The sequence below is a fragment of the Triturus cristatus genome, chromosome 11, assembly GCF_964204655.1.
Source record: "Triturus cristatus chromosome 11, aTriCri1.1, whole genome shotgun sequence".
In the NCBI taxonomy this organism is placed as follows: Eukaryota; Metazoa; Chordata; class Amphibia; order Caudata; family Salamandridae; genus Triturus; species Triturus cristatus.
In genome coordinates, this window is record NC_140594.1 from 370,601,635 (window position 1) to 370,624,670 (window position 23,036).

The following is a 23,036-nucleotide window of genomic DNA, read 5'->3' on the forward strand; positions in this document are numbered from 1 at the left end:
TTACATCGGTGCAGGCGCTCTGAAACATCGGTAATTGCCGGATTTTTAAGCCTGGCCTACGGCGCTCCCTCACCAGGCAGCCATTCCGTATGCACCGTAGCCACGCCCCTGCTCTGTCTACCTTCTTGCGGCTGCCTGACCAACCCTTCTTATTTAAGTCCCCCAATGTAAATAGATTTTTGAAGGGCCGTGTACATGTGTTTCCCCCTTCTCCTTTTATTATGTCTCAGAGGGACCTTAATTTGTTTCTCACATTCATGATCTGTGCTCCTTTCGAGCCTCTGAACAATTGTCCCCTCTGGCTGCTCACGATTAAAACAGCCTTTCTTGTGGCAATTACATCTGCCTAGAGGGTGAGTGAGCTGCAGGCTTTGTCATCCAAGTCTCCCTTTTTCTCGGTTTACCCTGACAAACTGGTGATTTGCACTAGGGCCTATTTCTTGCTAAACGTGGTCACACTATTCCATGTGGGCCAGTCTGTCACCTTGCCCACCTTCTATGCTACTCCACATCCTTCCAAAGAAGAAGAGCGACTTCAACATCTGGACCCAAAAAAAGCATTGTTGTTCTACCTTGACCACACACAAGAGTTCTGAATGGACGATCAGCTCTTCATGGGGTATGTTGGTGCAAAGAAAGGCCAGGCGGTGCAGAAGCACACCATCTCTCAATGGGTCGTTGTGAGAAGTTGGCCTGGTATATGATGCTCACTAGTTAAAGTGATCACCTTGTACCATGCCAAGCAACCCTTATGGTGTGGTTGTAAGTCAACCTTTTCGGACTAGCTGCCCTAGTGGTAGCGTAGGCTAAGCAGTCTTTGAGGCTAAACTCGTGAAACGTGTTAAGCAGGCTGTTTTACCAAATGTAACCCCCCTTTATACCAATGAAAGGACACCACACAGATATATATTGAAAATATATATGTATTTATTTCTCAAAGTATCCCCTAGACTCTTTATGAGCACAGGAGCACAAATCGTCAAACAAGATTACAGTAGAATACACAGAAGTTGCACTTTATATGGATAGGCCCTGGTGGCCGCTCAAACCATATACTAAAATAGTGGTATAAGTACCACGAACAGAAAAGGGAAAAGGCCTAGGGCCTCTAGAATCGCTGGGCCTACAAGGAGCTAACTTTAGTTAGTGACCAGGAGGTCCACGGGTGGCGTGTGCAGAGCAAATAGTCACACGCGGGCTCCCATAGGTTTTCAATGGGTGCGTAAAAGTTACAAAGTTACTGCAAAAAGGATCTTCCGGATGGACTATGAACTCAAGATTGGAAACACAGACACTAGAGATGATACTCTACACTTGGGCACCGGAGTGCCAGCTTTACCTCACCCACAGGAAGCGGGTGCATAGGTGTCGAAGTGCGTCGGGTTTCTTCTCTCTGTTCAATGGAGCCTGGAGACAAAGATGCTGCAGGCGGTCGGTCCGGAAGAGATGCGGTGGATCCCAGAGAGGATCTGAGTTGTAGAAGACCTGTAAGCAGAGGGGACAGTGTTCACAGTCACTAGCCAGTGACCAGCGTGGCACCAGGTGGGTACCAGGCGATGTCGGGTGCAAACAGGAAGAAAGGTGCAGCTTGTCTCAGCAGCCACGTGGTCCCTGAAGGTCGACGACGTCCAGGAGTCGGTTCACGAGCTGTCCCACGCAGGCTCTCGCTGTCGGCGGTGTCGGCGACTTGATCGAAGCAAACAAGCCTTGGCAAAAGCAATTGTTGTGGAAAGCGAAATAAGCTGATGGTTCTGACCAGCAAGGTCAGAGGGACTGCTCCTTTGGAGGGGAGCAAGGGACAGTCTGGAGCAACCAGACCAGTGGTGTATTTCTTGAAGTTCGTCGCCAAGATGGCCACTAGCCAGCGGGCCAGCAACCGGTTAGGCGCGTCGAGTGGCAAAATACAGAAGGGCCCCACGCAGATCGTGGAGATGCTGGAGGGCTCACCTTTGGTGCAGATGCTGCTCGGGTGTTGGGCTTCTCAGATCCCAAAGCACAACTTTGAGGGAGCCTCGGTTGTTGCACTTGCAGCTTGTCGTGGTCGTTTCAAGATGGCTGGCTCAACGTGTCTCGTTGCCTCCACGGGTCTCCTCTTTTCAGGGACTGTGGATCGGGCGGTGAGAGGTCTGGAGGTCCAGGTCTTGTCAGTCTCTGGGCTCGGGCTCCGGCGGGAGGCGGCGGCAAAGCAGACGTTGATTCGCTGGATGGTGCTTGCGTTAGCAAGGTGGTCACTCCCTGACCACAGGGGAGATTGGCTTCAGTCCTCTGTGCGGCAGAGCGTCGAAGTTCCCGTCTTCTTCTTAATTTCAAGTTGATTCCAGGATGTCTGAAGTCTTAGGACACAGCTCCTACCTTTATTCGGATTCTAGGGGCCGGACTACCTGCTAGGTCCCTCCCTATGGGTGGGACCAGGAAGGGGGGTGGTTACACCCCCAATCCTTTGTCCAGCTCGCCCCAGGCCCGGGACTGGTGTGCCCCAGGACCGGTTTGAACTGGCATATGCACCGAGGCTTCTTGTGAGCCTCAGGCATGTCTGGTTCCTTTCAAGCCCTACCTGACCAATACACAAAATCCTGTCTGGGGTGGTGCACGCACCTCCCCTGGCAGGAAACCCTTTGTCCACACCTCCCAAGCTGGAAGGACTCCCAGCAGCAGGAGGGCAGACTTGTGTCTGTGGTGGCAGCATCCATTTTGTGGAGCTGAGGCTATGTCTGATTTTACCCGGGTTTCAGGTACTGTACATGTCGTGTCCCTCTAGAAGGGTCGAATGCTAACCCCGTCGCCAGAATTGTCGAGGGGTTAGTATTCCAATTCGTATGACACCTTACTCGACATGTTTTGATAAAGCCAAACCAAAGATAGCATTTAACCGCGAGGTTCATAATGCACTTAAGAGTATATGGTATGACGATATCTGGAAACAGTAGAAGGAAGTTGTTCCGACCACTGCAGACAGGCTCAGCTCATGCCAGAGCACCATCTCACATGGAACCAAGCACTCTGCCTTCAGGATTGTTAAGGCCTGCCATAGGAGTGACTTATAGGTTAACATGTGTCCCATTTAAGATTAGGTATAGGTATACTACACCTAAGTAAGAGGTGGTTACACCAACTTACCCCAGCTGAGTAATCAGCCAGTTGTGTCAAATTTGTTAGGCCAGGCCAGGGGTGGCACAATACATGCTTCAGCCCCTGGTAGGCCTTAGATACACCAATGCCCTGGGTACCTAGTGTACACTGGTACAGGGGCTCACAGGGTGATCCACTTCCAATTGGTTATGCACCTAGGGTGCATAGTGTAAATTTAGTAGAGAGAACAGCAGGCTGGGGGTCTGATTGGCAGGCCCACAGCCTCAATATGTCAAAAACAAGTGAAGCAAAAAGCAAAATTTTGGGTGACCATAGGATAGCAGACCCTACTCTCCTACACACCCCCCCCCCCCCCAAACGCAGGGACATTAAAACTAGCCTTGACCAGTCTCGTCTTCATGTCCTAAGTGGAAGTACCTGGAGAGACCATCTGCATTCCCATGGTCAGTACCTGGCCGGTGCTCCACTGTAAAGTCCATCCCCTGTAGGGAAATGGACCACCTAAGCAGTTTGGGGTTTTCACCATTCATCTGATTTAGCCACAAGAGGGGCTTATGGTCGGTCTGAATCTTGAAGTGAGTGCCAAACAAGTATGGCCTCAGCTTCTTCAGGGCCCACACCACAGCAAAGGCCTCCCTCTCAATAGCTGACCAATTCTTCTCTCTGGGGGTCAACCTTCTGCTAATAAAAGCAATGGGTTGGTCTTGACCATCTACATTAAGTTGTGACAGCACAGCTCCCACACCCAACTCAGAAGCATCTGTTTGGACAATAAACTCTTTGGAGTAGTCAGGACTTTTCAGGATAGGTGCAGAGCACATGGCCTCCTTCAGGTCATCAAATGCCTTTTGACAGCTTACTGTCCACTGAACCTTTTTGGGCATCTTCTTGGATGTCAGATCATTAAGGGGAGTCACAATGGACCCATAGTTCTTAACAAACTTCCTGTAGTACCCAGTCAAGTCCAAGAAAGCTCGAACTTGAGTCTGGGTGGTTGGAGGGGACCAGTCCTTGATGGATTGTATCTTACTCTCCAGTGGTTGAACTTGGCCTCCACCTACAAGGTGGCCCAAATACACAACCATACTCTGCCCTATCTGGCACTTAGTAGCCTTGATAGTGAGGCCTGCCCTTTGCAGGGCCTCAAGAGCCTTCTTCAGGTGGATCAGGTGATCCTCCCAGGTGGAGCTAAAGACAGCAATGTCATCAAGATATGCTGCGCAAAAGTCATCCAACCCAGTAAGGACTTGATTCACCAACCTTTGGAAGGTGGCAGGTGCATTCTTCAGACCAAAGGGCATCACCACAAATTGGTAGTGCCCACCTGGGGTTGAGAATGCTGTTTTGGCCTTAGACTCCTCAGCTAATCTGATTTGCCAATAGCCAGCTGTCAAGTCAAATGTGCTCAAAAACTTAGCAGAAGCTAGTTTGTCTATGAGCTCATCTGCCCTTGGAATAGGATGTGCATCTGTCCTGGTGACAGCATTGAGTCCTCTGTAATCCACACAGAACCTCATCTCTCTCTTGCCATCTTTGGTGTGAGGTTTGGGGACCAGAACCACTGGGCTAGCCCAGGGGCTCTCTGAGGGTTCAATGACACCCAATTCCAGCATTTTGTGTACCTCAGCCTTTATACAGTCCCTGACGTGGTCAGGTTGTCTGTAAAGCTTGTTCTTTACAGGCAGACTGTCACCAGTGTCCACCACATGGGTACACCAGTCAGTTTGGCTAGGTATCAAGGAAAACAGATGTTGAAATGATTGTAGAACTTGTCTACATTCAGTCTGCTGATGGGCAGTGAGGTTGCCTCCAAGGGTCACTCCTTCAACTGAGCCATCTTCAGGGTTCTGAGACAACAGGTCTGGGAGAGGGTCACTCTCTTCCTCCTGTCCCTCATCTGTAGCCATGAGCAAGCCCATGTCTGCCCTGTCAACATATGCTTTTAACCTGTTAACATGGAGTACCCTGTGGGGACTCCTGGGAGTTCCTAGGTCCACCAAGTAGGTGACCTCTCCCTTCTTTTCCAGGATTGTATGGGGTCCAGACCATTTGTCTTGGAGTGCTGCTGGGGCCACTGGCTCCAACACCCATACCTTCTGTCCTGGCTGAAACTCAACCAAGACAGCCTTTTGGTCATGCCAAGCTTTCTGTAAGGCCTGGCTTGCCTCAAGGTTTTTGGATGCCTTCTCCATATACTCAGCCATCCTGGAGCGGAGACCAAGTACATAGTCCACTATGTCTTGCTTAGGCTTTTTGAGAGGTAACTCCCATCCTTCCTTCACCAAACACAGTGGGCCTCTTACAGGGTGCCCAAACAACAATTCAAAGGGGCTATAACCAACTCCTTTTTGTGGGACCTCTCTGTAAGCAAACAGAAGGCAGGGTAGAAGGATGTCCCATCTTCGCCTGAGCTTTTCAGGTAATCCTTTGATCATACCCTTTAGGGTCTTGTTGAATCTCTCAACAAGCCCATTGCATTGTGGGTGATAAGGGGTGGTGAACTTGTAGTTGACACCACATTCCTTCCACATAGCTGTCAAGTATCCTGACATGAAGTTGGTACCTCTGTCAGAAACTACCTCCTTAGGAAACCCCACTCTGGAGAATACTCCCAGCAGGGCCCTGGCCACAACAGGTGCTGTAGTGGTCCTAAGGGGAATTGCCTCTGGATACCTGGTGGCATGATCCACTACCACCAGTATAAATCTGTGCCCAGATGCAGTGGGAGGATCCATGGGACCCACTATATCTATTCCCACTCTTTCAAAGGGGACCCCCACCACAGGTAGTGGTATTAGGGGGGCCTTTGTTGTGACACCTGATTTGCCACTGGCTTGGCAGGTCACACAGGAGCGACAAAACTCCTTTGTATCTTCATTCATATGAGGCCAGTGAAAGTGAGGGACAAGCCTGTCCCAAGTCTTGTTCTGGCCTAAGTGTCCTGCTAAAGGAATATCATGGGCCAAGGTAAGAAGGAAGCCCCTAAATTGCAGAGGTATAACCAACCTCCTGGTTGCACCAGGCTTGGGGTCTCTAGCCTCTGAATAAAGGAGCCCTTCATCCCAATACACTTTATGGGTACCTTGAGCATTCCCAGCAGCCTCAGCAGCCGCCAGCTGTCTGAGGGGTTCAAGAGAGGGACAGGATAACTGAGCCTGCCTCAAGTCAGCCCTTGAAGGTCCCCCTGTCCCCAGAAACTCAACCTGATCAGGTTCAAGCTCTTCAGGGACAGTTCCTTCAGGGTTCTCTAGATCAGCTTCCTGGGAAGGTTGATCATCACTCTGAGGCAGGGGGGAAGGCACAGCCTTGACCCTCCTATTCTTCTTCTTGGTAGGTGCTTGGTCCATTGTTCCAGGATCCAAGACCTGAGGTTCAGTAAGGCACTTTTTGGCCTGTGACCTGGTCACAGCAAGGACATGTGGTGATATGCCTAACATCTCTGCATGTGTCCTGTACTCCACTTCTGACCATAGAGAACTCTCTAGGTCATTGCCCAACAAACATTCTACTGGGAGGTCTGCACTAACCACAACCCTTTTGAGGCCAGTTACCCCTCCCCATGAGAAGTTAACAACTGCCACACTATGTGAAGTAGTGGCATTGCTGGCATTGGTCACCAGGTAATTCTCACCTGGTATGTACTGTCCAGGGTCCACAAAGCCTGGTGTCACCATAGTGACACTGGCACATGTGTCCCTGTAGGCTTGAGCCACTTTTTCATTAATTAAAGGAGTCTGTCTGTACTTGCCCAGGTTACTGGGGCTCACAGTCAGGGACAAATTAATGTCCCCATCACAGATCAAGACTGCCTGTGTCAGGGTTCTGTCAAAGTCAGAATCTCCTTCAGTTCCCATAGTGATTACCACTACACCCTTTGTCTGGGGACCAACACTGCTAACAGTAGTACTGGGAGCAGGTGCCTTAGGGGCAACAGTGTTGGGGGCTCCACCCTTTTTACAATCACTAGTCCAGTGAGTTGTATTCTTGCAATGATTGCACCAGGGTTTCTTTTGACCTTCCTTCTTCTTCCCTTTAGGCTGGGACCCACCCTCTTTAGCAGTAGTTTGGGGCCCTGTTGAAGACTTCTGGTCTTTAGATTTCTGATCTCCACCCTTTTGGTCTGTTTTCTTCTGATCACCCCCTTGGCCCTGGTTCTGGTTCTTTTGCTTAACCCTGGTTCTGACCCATTTGTCTGCCTTCTTTCCCAATTCTTGGGGAGAGGTCAGATCAGAGTCAACCAAGTGTTGATGCAGTTGCTGGTTTTGACAGTTATTTAAAATCTGTTCTCTCATCATCAAATTGTACAATCCTGTATAATCAGATACCTTACTTCCCAGCAACCAACCCTCCAAAGCCTTAGTGGCACATTCAATGTATTCAGACCAGTCCTGAGTCTGTGTCTTCTGGGTGTCTCTGAACATTAACCTGTACTGTTCAGTGGTTAAGCCTAACCCATCAACTAGGACACTCTTCAGGGATCTGTAATTTCTGACATCCTCCTCCCTAACAGTGAGGAGTCTGTCTCTGCCTCTTCCTTCAAAGGAGAGCCAGAGGATTGCTGCCCACTGGTCTTCAGGAACCTGCTGCACTTTGCAGGCTCTCTCAAGAGCAGTCATCCATTTGTGGATGTCATCCCCACTTTTGTAGGGGGGCACAACCTTAGACAGGTTCCTATTATCAAAGACCCTATCTTTGTCCTTAGGGACAATGCTGCCACCAGTGGGTATAGACCCACTCTCTCTAGGTTGCCTAGCTTTGTTCAGTTTCTCTTCCATCAGGGCTACCTCTAGCTCCTGCTTCCTGATCCTCAGCTGGGCTTCCTGCATTCTGGCCTCATGTTCCCTCCTCTGAGGGGTGGTCATCCTTCTCCTGGAGTGACCTTGAGAGCCTCTAGAGGTATGAGAAGCATTAGATCCACCTGAGTGATTCCTTTGCCTCCCAGACCCCTGGTTAAGTCCACTAGGGAGATCCAATGGGATGATCCCATTGTCAGTCCCCAGTAGCCTTAAGTTAGCTGGGCCATGTATAACACTTGGCACTGGGCTAGTTCTCCCTTCATCCTCACTCACTTCTGTATCCCCACCACTTTCCTCCTCTGTAGTATGATTCTCATCTAAGGGGTGGCTATTGGAAAGGGGTACTTCAGTAGCATCTTCAGAAGGGGGGCCTCCTGTTCCTGACCCTAAGGGGCCTAACTGGGAGGCTTTCCTGAGAGCTTTCTGATCTTCATCAGCCTGTAAAAGCTCCCTGAGTTCAGCAGAAGTAGGATTCTTGGGCTGTTTAAGGCCCCTGATATTTGCCAACTGCCTGAGCTCATATTGATTAAGGGTAGCAAAGATGGATGGTGCCCTCTGGGGGTCAGTCTCAACAGAGATGGGTACAGTGGACCCCTCTGCCCCAGCCATTGCTCTTAAGTGTGGGTGGATGTGTTGCAATCTACCTACACTTGGGTTTACCTACTAAACCTATCTAGTAGTTGTAGTCAGGGTGTGCTACTCCCTTTGCTCTACAACAACTAAGTTCAGTAGAACTTAAGTATATCTAATCTTGTTTTATATGTACCTATAGGTACCTATGTGATCTTTCAATTGGTAACCAAGAGATTACAATGGTAAAACACAGCAAGCTCAAATCCAACCGCTGCTCACCAATGTGAGACGTTGGCCTGGTATATGATGCTCACTAGTTAAAGTGATCACCTTGTACCATGCCAAGCAACCCTTATGGTGTGGTTGTAAGTCAACCTTTTCGGACTAGCTGCCCTAGTGGTAGCGTAGGCTAAGCAGTCTTTGAGGCTAAACTCGTGAAACGTGTTAAGCAGGCTGTTTTACCAAATGTAACCCCCCTTTATACCAATGAAAGGACACCACACAGATATATATTGAAAATATATATGTATTTATTTCTCAAAGTATCCCCTAGACTCTTTATGAGCACAGGAGCACAAATCGTCAAACAAGATTACAGTAGAATACACAGAAGTTGCACTTTATATGGATAGGCCCTGGTGGCCGCTCAAACCATATACTAAAATAGTGGTATAAGTACCACGAACAGAAAAGGGAAAAGGCCTAGGGCCTCTAGAATCGCTGGGCCTACAAGGAGCTAACTTTAGTTAGTGACCAGGAGGTCAACGGGTGGCGTGTGCAGAGCAAATAGTCACACGCGGGCTCCCATAGGTTTTCAATGGGTGCGTAAAAGTTACAAAGTTACTGCAAAAAGGATCTTCCGGATGGACTATGAACTCAAGATTGGAAACACAGACACTAGAGATGATACTCTACACTTGGGCACCGGAGTGCCAGCTTTACCTCACCCACAGGAAGCGGGTGCATAGGTGTCGAAGTGCGTCGGGTTTCTTCTCTCTGTTCAATGGAGCCTGGAGACAAAGATGCTGCAGGCGGTCGGTCCGGAAGAGATGCGGTGGATCCCAGAGTGGATCGGAGTTGTAGAAGACCTGTAAGTAGAGGGGACAGTGTTCACAGTCACTAGCCAGTGACCAGCGTGGCACCAGGTGGGTACCAGGCGATGTCGGGTGCAAACAGGAAGAAAGGTGCAGCTTGTCTCTACAGCCACGTGGTCCCTGAAGGTCGACGACGTCCAGGAGTCGGTTCACGAGCTGTCTCACGCAGGCTCTCGCTGTCGGCGGTGTCGGCGACTTGATCGAAGCAAACAAGCCTTGGCAAAAGCAATTGTTGTGGAAAGCGAAATAAGCTGATGGTTCTGACCAGCAAGGTCAGAGGGACTGCTCCTTTGGAGGGGAGCAAGGGCCAGTCTGGAGCAACCAGACCAGCGGTGTATTTCTTGAAGTTCGTCGCCAAGATGGCCACTAGCCAGCGGGCCAGCAACCGGTTAGGCGCGTCGAGTGGCAAAATGCAGAAGGGCCCCACGCAGATCGTGGAGATGCTGGAGGGCTCACCTTTGGTGCAGATGCTGCTCGGGTATTGGGCTTCTCAGATCCCAAAGCACAACTTGGAGGGAGCCTCGGTTGTTGCACTTGCAGCTTGTCGTGGTCGTTTCAAGATGGCTGGCTCCACGTGTCTCGTTGCCTCCACGGGTCTCCTCCTTTCAGGGACTGTGGATCGGGCGGTGAGAGGTCTGGAGGTCCAGGTCTTGTCAGTCTCTGGGCTCGGGCTCCGGCGGGAGGCGGCGGCAAAGCAGACGTTGATTCGCTGGATGGTGCTTGCGTTAGCAAGGTGGTCACTCCCTGACCACAGGGGAGATTGGCTTCAGTCCTCTGTGCGGCAGAGCGTCGAAGTTCCCGTCTTCTTCTTAGTTTCAAGTTGATTCCAGGATGTCTGAAGTCTTAGGACACAGCTCCTACCTTTATTCGGATTCTAGGGGCCGGACTACCTGCTAGGTCCCTCCCTATGGGTGGGACCAGGAAGGGGGGTGGTTACACCCCCAATCCTTTGTCCAGCTCGCCCCAGGCCCGGGACTGGTGTGCCCCAGGACCGGTTTGAACTGGCATATGCACCGAGGCTCCTTGTGAGCCTCAGGCATGTCTGGTTCCTTTCAAGCCCTACCTGACCAATACACAAAATCCTGTCTGGGGTGGTGCACGCACCTCCCCTGGCAGGAAACCCTTTGTCCACACCTCCCAAGCTGGAAGGACTCCCAGCAGCAGGAGGGCAGACTTGTGTCTGTGGTGGCAGCATCCATTTTGTGGAGCTGAGGCTATGTCTGATTTTACCCGGGTTTCAGGTACTGTACATGTCGTGTCCCTCTAGAAGGGTGGAATGCTAACCCCGTCGCCAGAATTGTCGAGGGGTTAGTATTCCAATTCGTATGACACCTTACTCGACATGTTTTGATAAAGCCAAACCAAAGATAGCATTTAACCGCGAGGTTCATAATGCACTTAAGAGTATATGGTATGACGATATCTGGAAACAGTAGAAGGAAGTTGTTCCGACCACTGCAGACAGGCTCAGCTCATGCCAGAGCACCATCTCACATGGAACCAAGCACTCTGCCTTCAGGATTGTTAAGGCCTGCCATAGGAGTGACTTATAGGTTAACATGTGTCCCATTTAAGGTTAGGTATAGGTATACTACACCTAAGTAAGAGGTGGTTACACCAACTTACCCCAGCTGAGTGATCAGCCAGTTGTGTCAAATTTGTTAGGCCAGGCCAGGGGTGGCACAATACATGCTTCAGCCCCTGGTAGGCCTTAGATACACCAATGCCCTGGGTACCTAGTGTACACTGGTACAGGGGCTCACAGGGTGATCCACTTCCAATTGGTTATGCACCTAGGGTGCATAGTGTAAATTTAGTAGAGAGAACAGCAGGCTGGGGGTCTGATTGGCAGGCCCACAGCCTCAATATGTCAAAAACCAGTGAAGCAAAAAGCAAAAATTTGGGTGACCATAGGATAGCAGACCCTACTCTCCTACAGTCGTACTCTACATCAAGATCTGCTATGCATTACCAAAAAAGCAGCCTCATGAAGGCTAATGAGCTCATTCTACCAGAGCTAAAATTACAACCAATGTGTTAGCATGTGTAGTTCCGGTCCTGGATAAATGTCAGGCAGCAACGTGGGCGTCCCTGCACACATTTACTAAATATTATTGCCTGGATAATCGGGTTCTCAGGAATAGGCACTTCGCCCTTTCGGTCCTGCAGGACCTCCTAGTTTAAATTTGGCCGTAGACCCTCCCCTGGGGATGGTATTGCTTGGGTATTTATTCAAAGGTAAGGAATCTGCGGCTAGAAGTCTCTATCAGATGAACAAATGACTTACCTTCTGTAAAACCTTAGCTGCAGATTCCTTACCAACCCACCTATCCTCCCTGTTCTGCGGACAGATTTCTAGGGTCAGGACTGATCCATTTCAGGGCCCTAGTTTGGATGTACCACTGTCAGTGCACCTTATGGCTCAGCGCTTCTGGTGTGGAAAGTTGTGAGAGTAACTGACGTCGGCATGCCTGGGTAGCACCTACATAGGTACTGCGACGTCACTCTGGCGCGGACGACGCCGATGATAGACATGGGGCCGATCAATGCCACCTACTGCTTGAAAAATCTTCCGGATTCAGTCTGATGGCTGGCACATTCAAAGGTAAGGATCTTCGGTTAGATATAGTCTACCAGAAAAGGCATTACCGAAGGTAAGTAACTTGTTTGACTCATAGTCCATTGGTGACTGGACTTCTATCAGCACCGAGAGGACTTTGAGAGATGTCGACCCTCTGACCAGAACCATCTCACACCTTCTTTGTGGATTGAAGAGTAGCCACAGGAAGACTCCTGTCAATTGCATTGTATCCGCAGCATCCTTGAGTATTTTCAGCATTCCTTATTCCTTACATCAGGACCACTTCAATAGGAAACCACTTTTATGGGATAAAAGTGCCTGGAACTGACTGAGGGTTATTCTATCCTTGAGGTATCAGCTTCTGAGGACTTTGCTGGTCTCCCTGACTGGCTCCCTACTGGAGTTGGTCGCCTAAAACAACTCTTAAGGGACTGCAATACAACTAGCTCAACTTTAGTGAAAATGTTTCAAAGTGTCAAATTCGTTTCGTTTTCCAATGCTTGGTTGTGGTTCAGTTAAATCTCCGATTTACTATACCTTGTAAATTCTAGGTCTCCGGAACCCATTTGGAGGACCTTTTTCGTTGTAGTGTCTAAAAATACAGTCTATTTTTAGGTCTCGCCTACGCAGCGCGCATGCGTTACATAGGAGAGAGACCTAATGCCATCGGCACAGCTTTGGGGGACAAAAACGTGCACGCGTTGCATTGCTTGCAATGGCAACGCGTGCACGTCTGGCGATTTCCTTGCGGAAGCGCGCGGCGCCATATGGTGGTGCCATATGGTCGCACGCTCCCACAAGGGAATCTCGCAGGCCCCCTCCCCTGCGCTAAAAGTAAACAAGCATTGGCATAGCCAATAGGTCTTGCTTTTGGGACCTTATTAGTATGTTTACTTTTGCTATAATCACGCACGTAAAGCGCGGGTGCCATGATTATAGCAAGAGTAAAGAAATAGATGCTTTTTTCTATTTCTTTACTTTTGCCATAACCGCGGCACCCGCGCTTTACGTGCCGTGATTATAGCAAAAGTAAATATACTTATAAGGTCCCAAAAGCGAGGCCTATTGGCTATGCCAATGCTTGTTATAAATTGTATTAGATTTCCTTAGTGTTGTGTCAATTTCTTGTTCAATTTATTTTGGTGCTGTTTAAATGTGTTCCTTTATGTAAGCCTTGCTGCTCAGAGCCACAGCTACCCAGGGTTGAGCTGAAGGTTTTAGAAACGAAGCCTACTGGTCCTGAAGGGGTTGGTAAGTCTATTACAGAGTGAGGTTGCACAACTACACTATGTTATACACCCCATTTCGTCACAGTTTTCCTTGGCCGTCTTGTGTTTTTCCCACCCCTGGGCAATAGTCTGTTTGCATTCTTATTTACTGTCTAACTTGTGACACTTCATTGCTCATTTTTTGGGAACTATTTTGTTCTTTTTGGTTAATCACCCCATTAGAGTGTGTGTTTTCAAACTCCCTACTGCTTGTGTTTCTTTGACACCTTTTCCCCTACTAAATAAGTACTCTGGTTTTGTTCTTATGGCTACTAGCTCTCTTCCCCTGTACTTCTCCCCTATTCCCCCACTCTCTGTGTTGCTGTCTCCCTCGTGTGCGTTTCACCCCAGCCCCCTTGTTGCCGACTCCTTAATTTGATTCTTCTCTTTGTTCTTCCCTCGCCTACCATGTTGCTGTCTCCTTTGTGCCACCACTCGCTCCCCTTCCTTTTCCTACCTGCATACCCCTTGTCCCACTATCCCTTGCCATTCCCATTTTAAATATATATATATTTTTGGGAAGGATAGGCATCAAATTGCTGCTGGCCCTCCACGAAAGCATTTTCGCACACTTACAATTTCTTTTTTTTTTTTAACTTACTGGTATAAGTGGTATCCATTGTCTTAGATCGGCCTATAAAAAATAAAAGAAAATGGAGCTCATGTCATTCTGTAGGCGTAGGCATGCGTGGTGATGCGTGCACTTGCCTAAAGAAGTATACATCCACCAACAGTGGCCGGATATTGCACCCCTTTTTATTTGTTTTACTAATACCAAATAACTTTGGCAAAAAGCTTTGTTTTTCGTAAGTTCTGTTCAACATTGCCAAAAAGCATTCATCAAGCTGGTAGGTTGCAATGGCAAGACCTATTGGCTTTACCAATCCTTGTTGAGCCAAGACATTGGCCGGTATTCAGGACTATTATTGCACCAGGATTTCCACTTAGTTTGCTTCTCCCTTCTGAGCCGCGAAGCAGTAGCTTCACGCTCACACTTCATCAGCAAGGTTGACAGTGGAGAAGCCTTCATTGCTGGTTGGGGCCTCTGAGATAATCCTTTGGCCCTGTGTTTGCTTACTGATATTAGAGATCATTGGGAGAGGGAAGGGAATTTATTTTTTTGCGTGACAGAGTATAACAATTGCAATTGCTAAAGGAGACACAACTCTCTACTACCTTATGAATCAGAAATGAAGCAAGGCAACAAAGCACGAATGTGCTCCATCCACCCTTTGCATAGTGCCCTGTAGGAAGAAACTGGCCGTATCAAAGCTGCTAGTAAAAATGTGGAAAAAAGCTCAAGGGCCTTTCCAACAGGGTTTCTGTAGTGGGACAGAGACTAGAAATTGCAGAGAGGTGACTGAAAATGTTGGAGAGCCATGCTCTGGTGGTTAATGAGAGGTTAAAAGAGGGGGTATAATTTGAAACGAAGGCTGTTGATCCTCTGATAAATCTCAGAGAGAAACACTGTTAACAAACACATTACCTTGGGAAAGCTTTCTGTAAAAAAAAGCTGTAATAAAAGAAGCATGAACATGATGGGTCAATTACTGTGTGCACTAATTATCACCCTGTGAGCTAGTGCCTTTTTTGCGTAGTCGCCTCCATTTTTGTGTGGACTGCTGCTGCTGTCTTTTTTTGTTGAGTCTTTGGGCACTGGGACACTGCTAACCAGGCTCCCATATAGGTGCTCTGACCCCAAAAGCATGGTAAAAAAGGATAGCTCTTAATTGCCATATTTAACGTAGGACATACTGGATTGTGCCCAAAATACACCCATGACAGGGAACGTTAATTGTCATCTATTACCTACAGCACTACTATGGTATCCATTAGTGGTACCAGGCAAACAGGACTCCAGGCTTAGCACTGTGTGCATGGTATTTAAAAATAGGTGATGTAGAAATGTAATGTTACCATCTCCTTAAAAAGACTAGCACTTAAAAGCTATTTACATTTTAGCATGGGTGGCTGGCTCATTGACAAACAATGGAACGCAAGGTTAAATATTCATTCTGCTAGTTCTGGATTAGAACCAGCTAGAAATATGATTAAACTGCTCTTTTTAATTCTTATCAAAAGCCCAACTTAGTAGTGAAGCCAGGTTTTTTTTTAATAAATACTGGGGAAAGGTAACTTCTAGCAAGTTACCTTTTTCCTATCTCAAGCTTCTGAAGGCTACTTTGCATTAACTCTCAAGCAGTAGCCCAATACATTCTTAGCCCTGATGAGATATGAAAAGTACTCCCAGAACAGAGACAATGGCTTTTGTGTGGGCAGGTGTTTTCTCTTCCCTTGGCAGGAAGACCAGTTGGGGTGTACCCAGGAACATAAGTTGCTTCAAAGGGACCTTCTCTGTCACAAGCAAATGTTAGGTGACCCCAGGAAAGCAAATGTTACTCACCCAGTCAAGCAAGCACCAAACCTGTTGAGGACCCGAGAACCCGAGAACTTGTCTGAAGTGAGCTAGGAGGAGGGCACTGCTCATTATCTTGGCCACACCTCAGGGTGAGCAGATAGGCTCTGTACAAGGGGAGAAGGGTTTTTCCATCTTGGATTTTGAGAGTGGGGGGTGCTGTGGAATTGTTTGCAGAAGGGCAAAAGTAGGTAGAGTTACCCCTGGGAACGTTTACACCGTGAGGGAGGGGCCAGTAGTTGCTTGCAAACACTAGCTAGTGTCAGACATAAAGGTGGCATTCGCATGCACCCTTTTCAGAACACTTTCTAGGTCTGTGGAAGAACAGAAAATTACTGGACCTGTTGTCTGTGACTTGAGAGATGCCCTGAAGGACTGGACCTGCTCTTTCTTTTACCCAGGAAAAAGACTTGGGCTTGAAGGGTCAGTTGGCTGACCTCCTGAGAGACTTAAGGGCAACAAAAAAGCTGAAAGATGCCTTTTTCTTGAAGTGCCCAGCTGAACAGTACCAACTGGACCTGACCTACACTCTTCTGGTGGTCTCTTCTGGAGTGAGTCTTGACCACCAAGTGCTATTCCCGAGATCTTGAAACCCTGGATTGCGTCTACCTGGACTTCTCCTACCACCTCTGAAAATGTAGGACACAGTTTTTGACTACTAGACCTCCAGAGGGCAGAACAAACCACCTGAGCTTATCCACCCTAGAGGCGGCCTTGCTGGGCTAAGAAAACAGGTTCCTCCCGCTCGGAGCTTCACCACAGCAGTAAGTCCGATTCAGAAGGTATCCAAACTCATGAAACCGAACATCAAATGCAATAACAGCCTTGTCCCGCTGAAGGACTCCAGGCTCCAAAAAAGAAACTGTAGGAAATCAGCTTTTTCTTCATGGTCACCCTGGGATTTTTCGTCTTTTGCTAGACCCTATATTTTGCTTATAACCACGGGTGAAGTACCTGTGCTCTCCCTTCAAATATGGCCAAATTGGCATATTACTGATCGGTACACATAACTTACCTAGAAGTCCCTAGTATACAGTACTCTGATGCACCTATGGCCTTGAAGTTAAACACCAGTGGTGGACTGCAGGTCCTATTGTTCCATCCAGTATAATGATTGTGCAAACATGACTTCAGGCTTAAAAGTGTGATCTGATTGTAACAATGTAAAAACTGCAATTCGACCTGTTAAAATAAACCCTTTTTACATGTAAAACCTCTCTTTTGAATATTAATAAGTCACCCCTAGATAGGTGTTGTATTCCACAAAGCAGGGTGAATGATATTTAAAAGTAGGGCATGTATAAAATTATTGTTAACTTGTCCATCCAATGTCTGGCACTCATAAGCTATTTTTCACAGTGGCAAGCCTAGCTGTGCTATGTAGAAAACCAGAATACAAATTAAAATCATAATACTGTATCTCAGGAATAGGACTCGTTATTGAAATAATGAAACAACTAATTTTAATAGTGATTAACACTCCAATGTAATGAGGAAGGTGGAAGTTAATAAATATTAAGGAAAAGTAACTTACAGAAAGTTACCATTTCTCTGTCTAAAGGTCCTGTCGGCTAAATTTGTATTTGCACTCCCACTTATGACAGCCAGTAATTAGCATTGAAATAGGTGTGAAAAAGATGAGATGTTCTTCCCAGGAGCAAACAATAGGCTCACCTAAATAGGCAGAGATGACTCTTCTGAACCTAGCAGGATATGGAGGGTTGGGCTGTGAGCATCGTTTTCGACATTGCAGCGTCAAATACTGCTCGAGTGTCAAACCCTGCTTGACAGGTCTGCTGGATTTGTAAATAAAACTAAGGGGCACACTTAAAGGGAAGGGAAACAAGAGGCCAAATCAGTTATTGTGTATTCATTGTTTGATCGCTGGAAACACTATTTTTGATCCACCGGACTTTTGTATTTGGGTTTTACATATAACACTGGAGGTGCACTTGAAAGGGAGAGAAATTGGAAGCCAAAACAATTCAAAACAATTGGTGTGTATCCACCCTCTGGTTGCTGGAAAACCCTACTTTTGTCCCACCAGGCTTCTGTCTCTGGGTTTGTTGTGGGTACAGTGACTTCCCTTAACTGGAGTTTAGTGTTAGATGTTGGAGGACACTAGGATTACCATAGTATGTTCCCTACACACACACACCAAGCACTCAGAGCCTACGTTTAGTGTGGCCAAAACCTTTTGTCTTGAAAATGCCCAAAGTGGGTAGGGTTGGCCCTGGGAACTTTTACCCAATTGGGTAGGGCATGCCCATGAATAATTTCCACCCATTAGCTTGTGTCAGCCATCTCCAGGCACCCAGTTCAGAACACTCCTGACCTGAAGAAGATCAGAGGTGGACTTAACCTGCTGTCTACGACTTAAGGAGAGCCCTTTCTTGTTCCCAGAACAAAGATGTGGACTCAGAGGGTCATAAGGCTGACCTCATGTTAAAGCTACAGGGATACCCCAAGCTATTAGAGGCCTTTTCCGGCAAATACCCAGCTGACCAGTGGCAACTGGACCTGGACTAGATCCTGCTGTTTGACCTCTGCCTGACAACCTGTAAGTAGCCATGTCCCTCCCCTGAGGTCCTCGGGGATTTAGAAGTGTACTCCTGTGATGCTTTTGGTGTTAAAGGACTAAAGTCAGAAGGCAAAATCTTTCAACAGGACAAATGTGGTTGGTGTATCTTTTGCGATTTACTTCAAATTGTGCCTAGGTTCTGGTCAATCGCAACTATTGATTCTCATTGGCAATTTGTGCTTATTAGCGCTATTACTGCACTTTAACAATTCATATATTCCATTCCCCTTAGCGGATTTTTAAATTTCTGTGTCGTATTGTTTATTAAATTGTATTATATTTTTTAATTTAGTTTCAGGTTTCTATTGTTTTGCATTTCGACTTTATTACTGTTTATACTGCATAAATACTTCACTCATTGCCCTAGTTAAGCCTGTCTGTTCTGTGCCATAGCAGGGAGTTGCTCTCAAGTTAATTTAGTAACTTTGAGGGTTCACTCTGACAAAGGGTGTGAATGTTTCTTGAGGTGGATAGTCATCCAGCTAAAAAATAACTCAAATTCTTAGAGACACTGAGTTCAAAGGTAAAAATCTTGATCTGGAGAATGCGCCAAAAGTATTTGACCAGTGAAAGGACTTCTTGGGCACGAACTTTGAATTTCTCCTGCTCAAAGCTTTTCACTCCAAAACCAGCAGCTTCAGCAGAACCTCATGCAAAGCCTATTCAACTCTGTTAGGAATTCCACCCTGATGCCCTGCTCCGCTGATAGATTTTTTTATTCCAGAAAATAGTTTACGGTCCTGATTTAGGGTTTGACAGCCGGGTTACTATGTCACAAATGTGACAGAAAGCCTGTCCACCCTATTACAAGTGCCATTTGATAGATATAACGAATTTGCAATACCGCAGACAGGATATCGGTCACATTTGTAATGGAGCATCCACTGAGCTCAAGATCAGGCCCAAAGCCCCAGTGTAAAACGTCTGACTAGGTCAAACCTAGTTTGCGTATCAAAATCGCCACTCCTTCGTGCTCAGCCTGAAATCTCACATAGGTCCGGTCCACTGCGACCATTGACTACCATTGGCAGTTCGTGCTTTTTAGTGCTATTTTCCTTAAATATTTAAAAATTCATATTTCTGGTTCCCCTTACTGGATTTTTGGTGTTTTGGCATCATTTTATTCATTCATTTTTACTCCGTTTTTATAAATTGGAGTTGGATTTTTATTATGTTGTGTTTTTTTACTTTTTAACTGTTTTGGTACTTCAAAAAGCTTTACACATGTTATCAAAGTTAAACCTGTCAGCTTTGTACCATTGCTGTCAGGGTTTAAGCTCAGGTTTAAATTGCTGAAAGCTTTGACTGACCTAACAAGTTAATGACCTTCTGACTTGTGGTGGATTCCCATTCACAGATATTTCACTTTCTTAAACACCCAAATTCTGCATAACTTGGAGCCATGCCCTTAGTCTCCAGATCTGTCTTTGTGCATATATTGTGATTCAATCCATAAAGTCAAGTACATAGTTTACAGTATATAACTCTTATTTTGGGATTATCAGGGCCATCTAGTATGCCCTTTTTTCTACCTGCTGTAACCTCACAGCCTGTAACAAATTGCCACCTCTGTATTTGCTCTGCCAGTACAATTACATATTAAAAACAGACAAAGGCTTTGATTGTGCCTGGGTGTGTTGGGGCAGTGATGGGATCTATCCATTCTATTCAACCTTGTTCTGCTGTCATACTAAGAGTGGACTTGTCGAAAGCAAGATAACTTTGATATTAGGTGTAATAGGTTACCAATGGAAAAGCATTGTACAATGAAAACCCTACATAGCGCACTTTTTGTTCCCATATTACAGTGACAAACTGATAAACATGCTGTCTTCCTAATGTCTCTTGTGCCCCATTAAAGGTTGCCCCTTTCTAGACCCAGGCTAGGCTAATTGCTATAATTATATTTATAAAAGAATTGAATGGTTCACCCAAAACTTTAGTAGTCCATAAATCCCCAGTTGTGTTTAAATATATTTTTTATTCCTCTGTCAATTCATATTCATAAATTTTCTGTATAAATGGACATCCAGCCAATGCGTTTCGTTAAAAAAATGATTTTGAATTTCGTCAGGGGTTAAATATATTAATATCCTTTATAATCCTAGTACGGAGATTATTGGAGGCAATCCACAAAATACTTGGATGAGATAAAAATCGAAAAGTCCACCAAAAACATATTCCACTGGTCTGATAGTATGTGGGGTAATAGTGTCCCCCGTGAATCTGTATCACATTACACCCTCCATGCTTATTACTGGAGCGTTTGGCTATGATTAGTACAGCCATCATAGAAAATATGGTCATTCTTCTCAAAGGAATTTTGGAGAAATGTGTAACAAATGTTGAATTTTATAATGCACATTGTCTCTGCAGGATTTAAAAACAGCTTTGACAGTTTAGTAGATTTTACACTTTGTGCTAAGGGATTCAAAACAGAATTGAAAGCTTGATTGTTAATAATTAGAACATATAGTATTAAGAGGTGCAATGTCTGTTTCTGTTGGAGTAATCACTTTGCAGGACATTGCTCATGATCCACACATTCTATCTGTTCTGGTGCTTGGAGAAATACCTGCATCTTTTACATTCTAGAACTCCATTTGGTGCAAAGGTATATAAAGGCAACTACCTTTTTGCCAGCATAAGGCCTGGTGGCTTCCTGCAAGGGTATAGATCAATCATCTCATAGGGGAGAGGATGTGGTCCGTCGGCTAGACTGCCAACTTTGGTGCTGGAAACCAGGGTTCGAGCCTCTGGGTCGCGTCCACATCCTGTGATTCTGGGCAAATCACTTAATCTCCCCGTGCCTGAATGTGTAATGTAAATACGGTGCTCGTGTAAAGCGCTCCAATACCTTCGGGTCGAGTTCGCGCTATATGAATCTGCAAAAAAAAAAAATCTCATGAGATCTGCTCAGTGTGGGGGGGCTAACATTAACTATTTTATTTTGATTTAGGATAGCACTGTTTCCTGTCACAGTCATTAACAAGCAGTAATATTGCCAATTGATTTGCACTCACTTATTTCATCTCATGAGAAATGGAAGATGCATTAGGAATCAAACCTGTGACTTACCTGTCACACATGCCGAAATCAGATGTGTTAACCCACTAAGCTCAGTATTCTGAGAACTGTGCATGTGTGTGTCCTCAAACAAGCATATTTTGCAACGTCCTGATTACAGATTGAAAAGATACCTTTGATCAACAGTCAAACAGGAACGTCTTTCTGAAGACGGAATATAAAACATTTGAGGAGCGCACAGTCATTTCATTGAAGGAATTGGCAAAAAGGGTTATTGCCTGAAATAACTTTGTAAAAACTGGTTCTAAAGTACTTTGTATGGAAATTTATAGAAGCTGCTTTTTCATTGTCGTATCACTCATTCTCCATCTTAAAGATATCTGTCGATATCCTATAACTATTGTTAAATACATTAAAGCATGTTGGTATAATCATATTGGGTGTGACCAGTATGTTTAAAAAAGACAATTTACCACTTTCTTTTTTTCTATTAACTCCAAGGATAGTTCTGTTGTACGGTTCCTACTTTCGCAGTAAGACTGTGCGTTTAGGCATCATAAGCTTCAAAACTATGTAAGACTGAGTCCACTCATACCATCAGAATATGTTGACTTAATTCTTGGCTAGCTCATAGTGCGCCATCTCGTTCCATAAACTGACATGACATCGGACGGTGTCTGCAACCTCAGAACATGACCACCCAAATTCCCTCCCAAGGAAATTGTGGAAACATATCCTACCCTTTTGTTAGTAGCTCAGGCGTGCCCAAAGGGAGAAACAAGAAGTACACAAATTGGCATTCCAAATATTTATTGAAGCAATTGTACTCTTGTGTAAAATACATGTGCTGCAATAATGATTAGAATGGAGCAAAACAGTGCTACCAGTATTACAAGAATGGAGAGCATAATGAATAATGTAACCATTGTGCATTTGCATTGGATTATGTGAATACATATAATTGGACTCCTGCCTAGCGCTGCCTATTCTATAAACCTTAGGGTGTGCAGGTCTCCCAGAATACCTTAGAGTGGTCTAACTCCCCATTTACCGGTGGGCGTGTGTCCTCTGGCAGCTAGCTTTTCTCGCCATTCTCTTCAGGATGTTGGAATTCACCTGGACTAGAATTCAGGCATGGGGCAACTTTCGACAATCCATCGAGATGCTCCTCTATCTAAACTGAGGCATAGTGCCATTTATATAATAAAAACTGAACTCATTTGTTCCGTGCCTGAGTCCTGGTCCTGTTGTCCTTGTTGATTCTATCCACCCAGAGCTGTCACCGAATGGAAAACAACAAATGACATTTTGCGCAGGCTACTAAGTCCATGTATAGAATGTTCCAAGGCCTGCTAATCTGCCTACAAAGAAATATAACTGTAAGCAAACCCTTTCTGAGAATCGTCATGATGCCATGCAAGCAAATGTGTGTTAAAAATCCTCATCTAAAAAGATGTCAGTTTTAAATGCGAGCATGTAAAAATGAAAGTGTTTGTGCCTGGGGCCTATGTAACCTCACGACAGCACCATTGTCTGAAGTGATATTACTGCCTCCATTGGCAACGTGTTAACCCTCATCCCACCCCTTTTGCTCACCCACATCCCCCTTA

At 46.1% G+C, this 23,036-nt stretch overlaps 1 protein-coding gene across 1 annotated transcript in view; it reads right to left on the bottom strand.

The window, feature by feature from the left end:
- The window catches only part of LOC146784203 (uncharacterized), a 211,469-nt gene that overhangs the window by 38,503 nt on the left and 149,930 nt on the right, over positions 1–23,036 (bottom strand). The window contains exon 2 of the mRNA XM_085634238.1: positions 21,032–21,284. Coding sequence (XP_085490364.1) covers positions 21,032–21,284 — 253 coding nt within the window. The remainder of the gene's footprint in view (positions 1–21,031; positions 21,285–23,036) is intronic.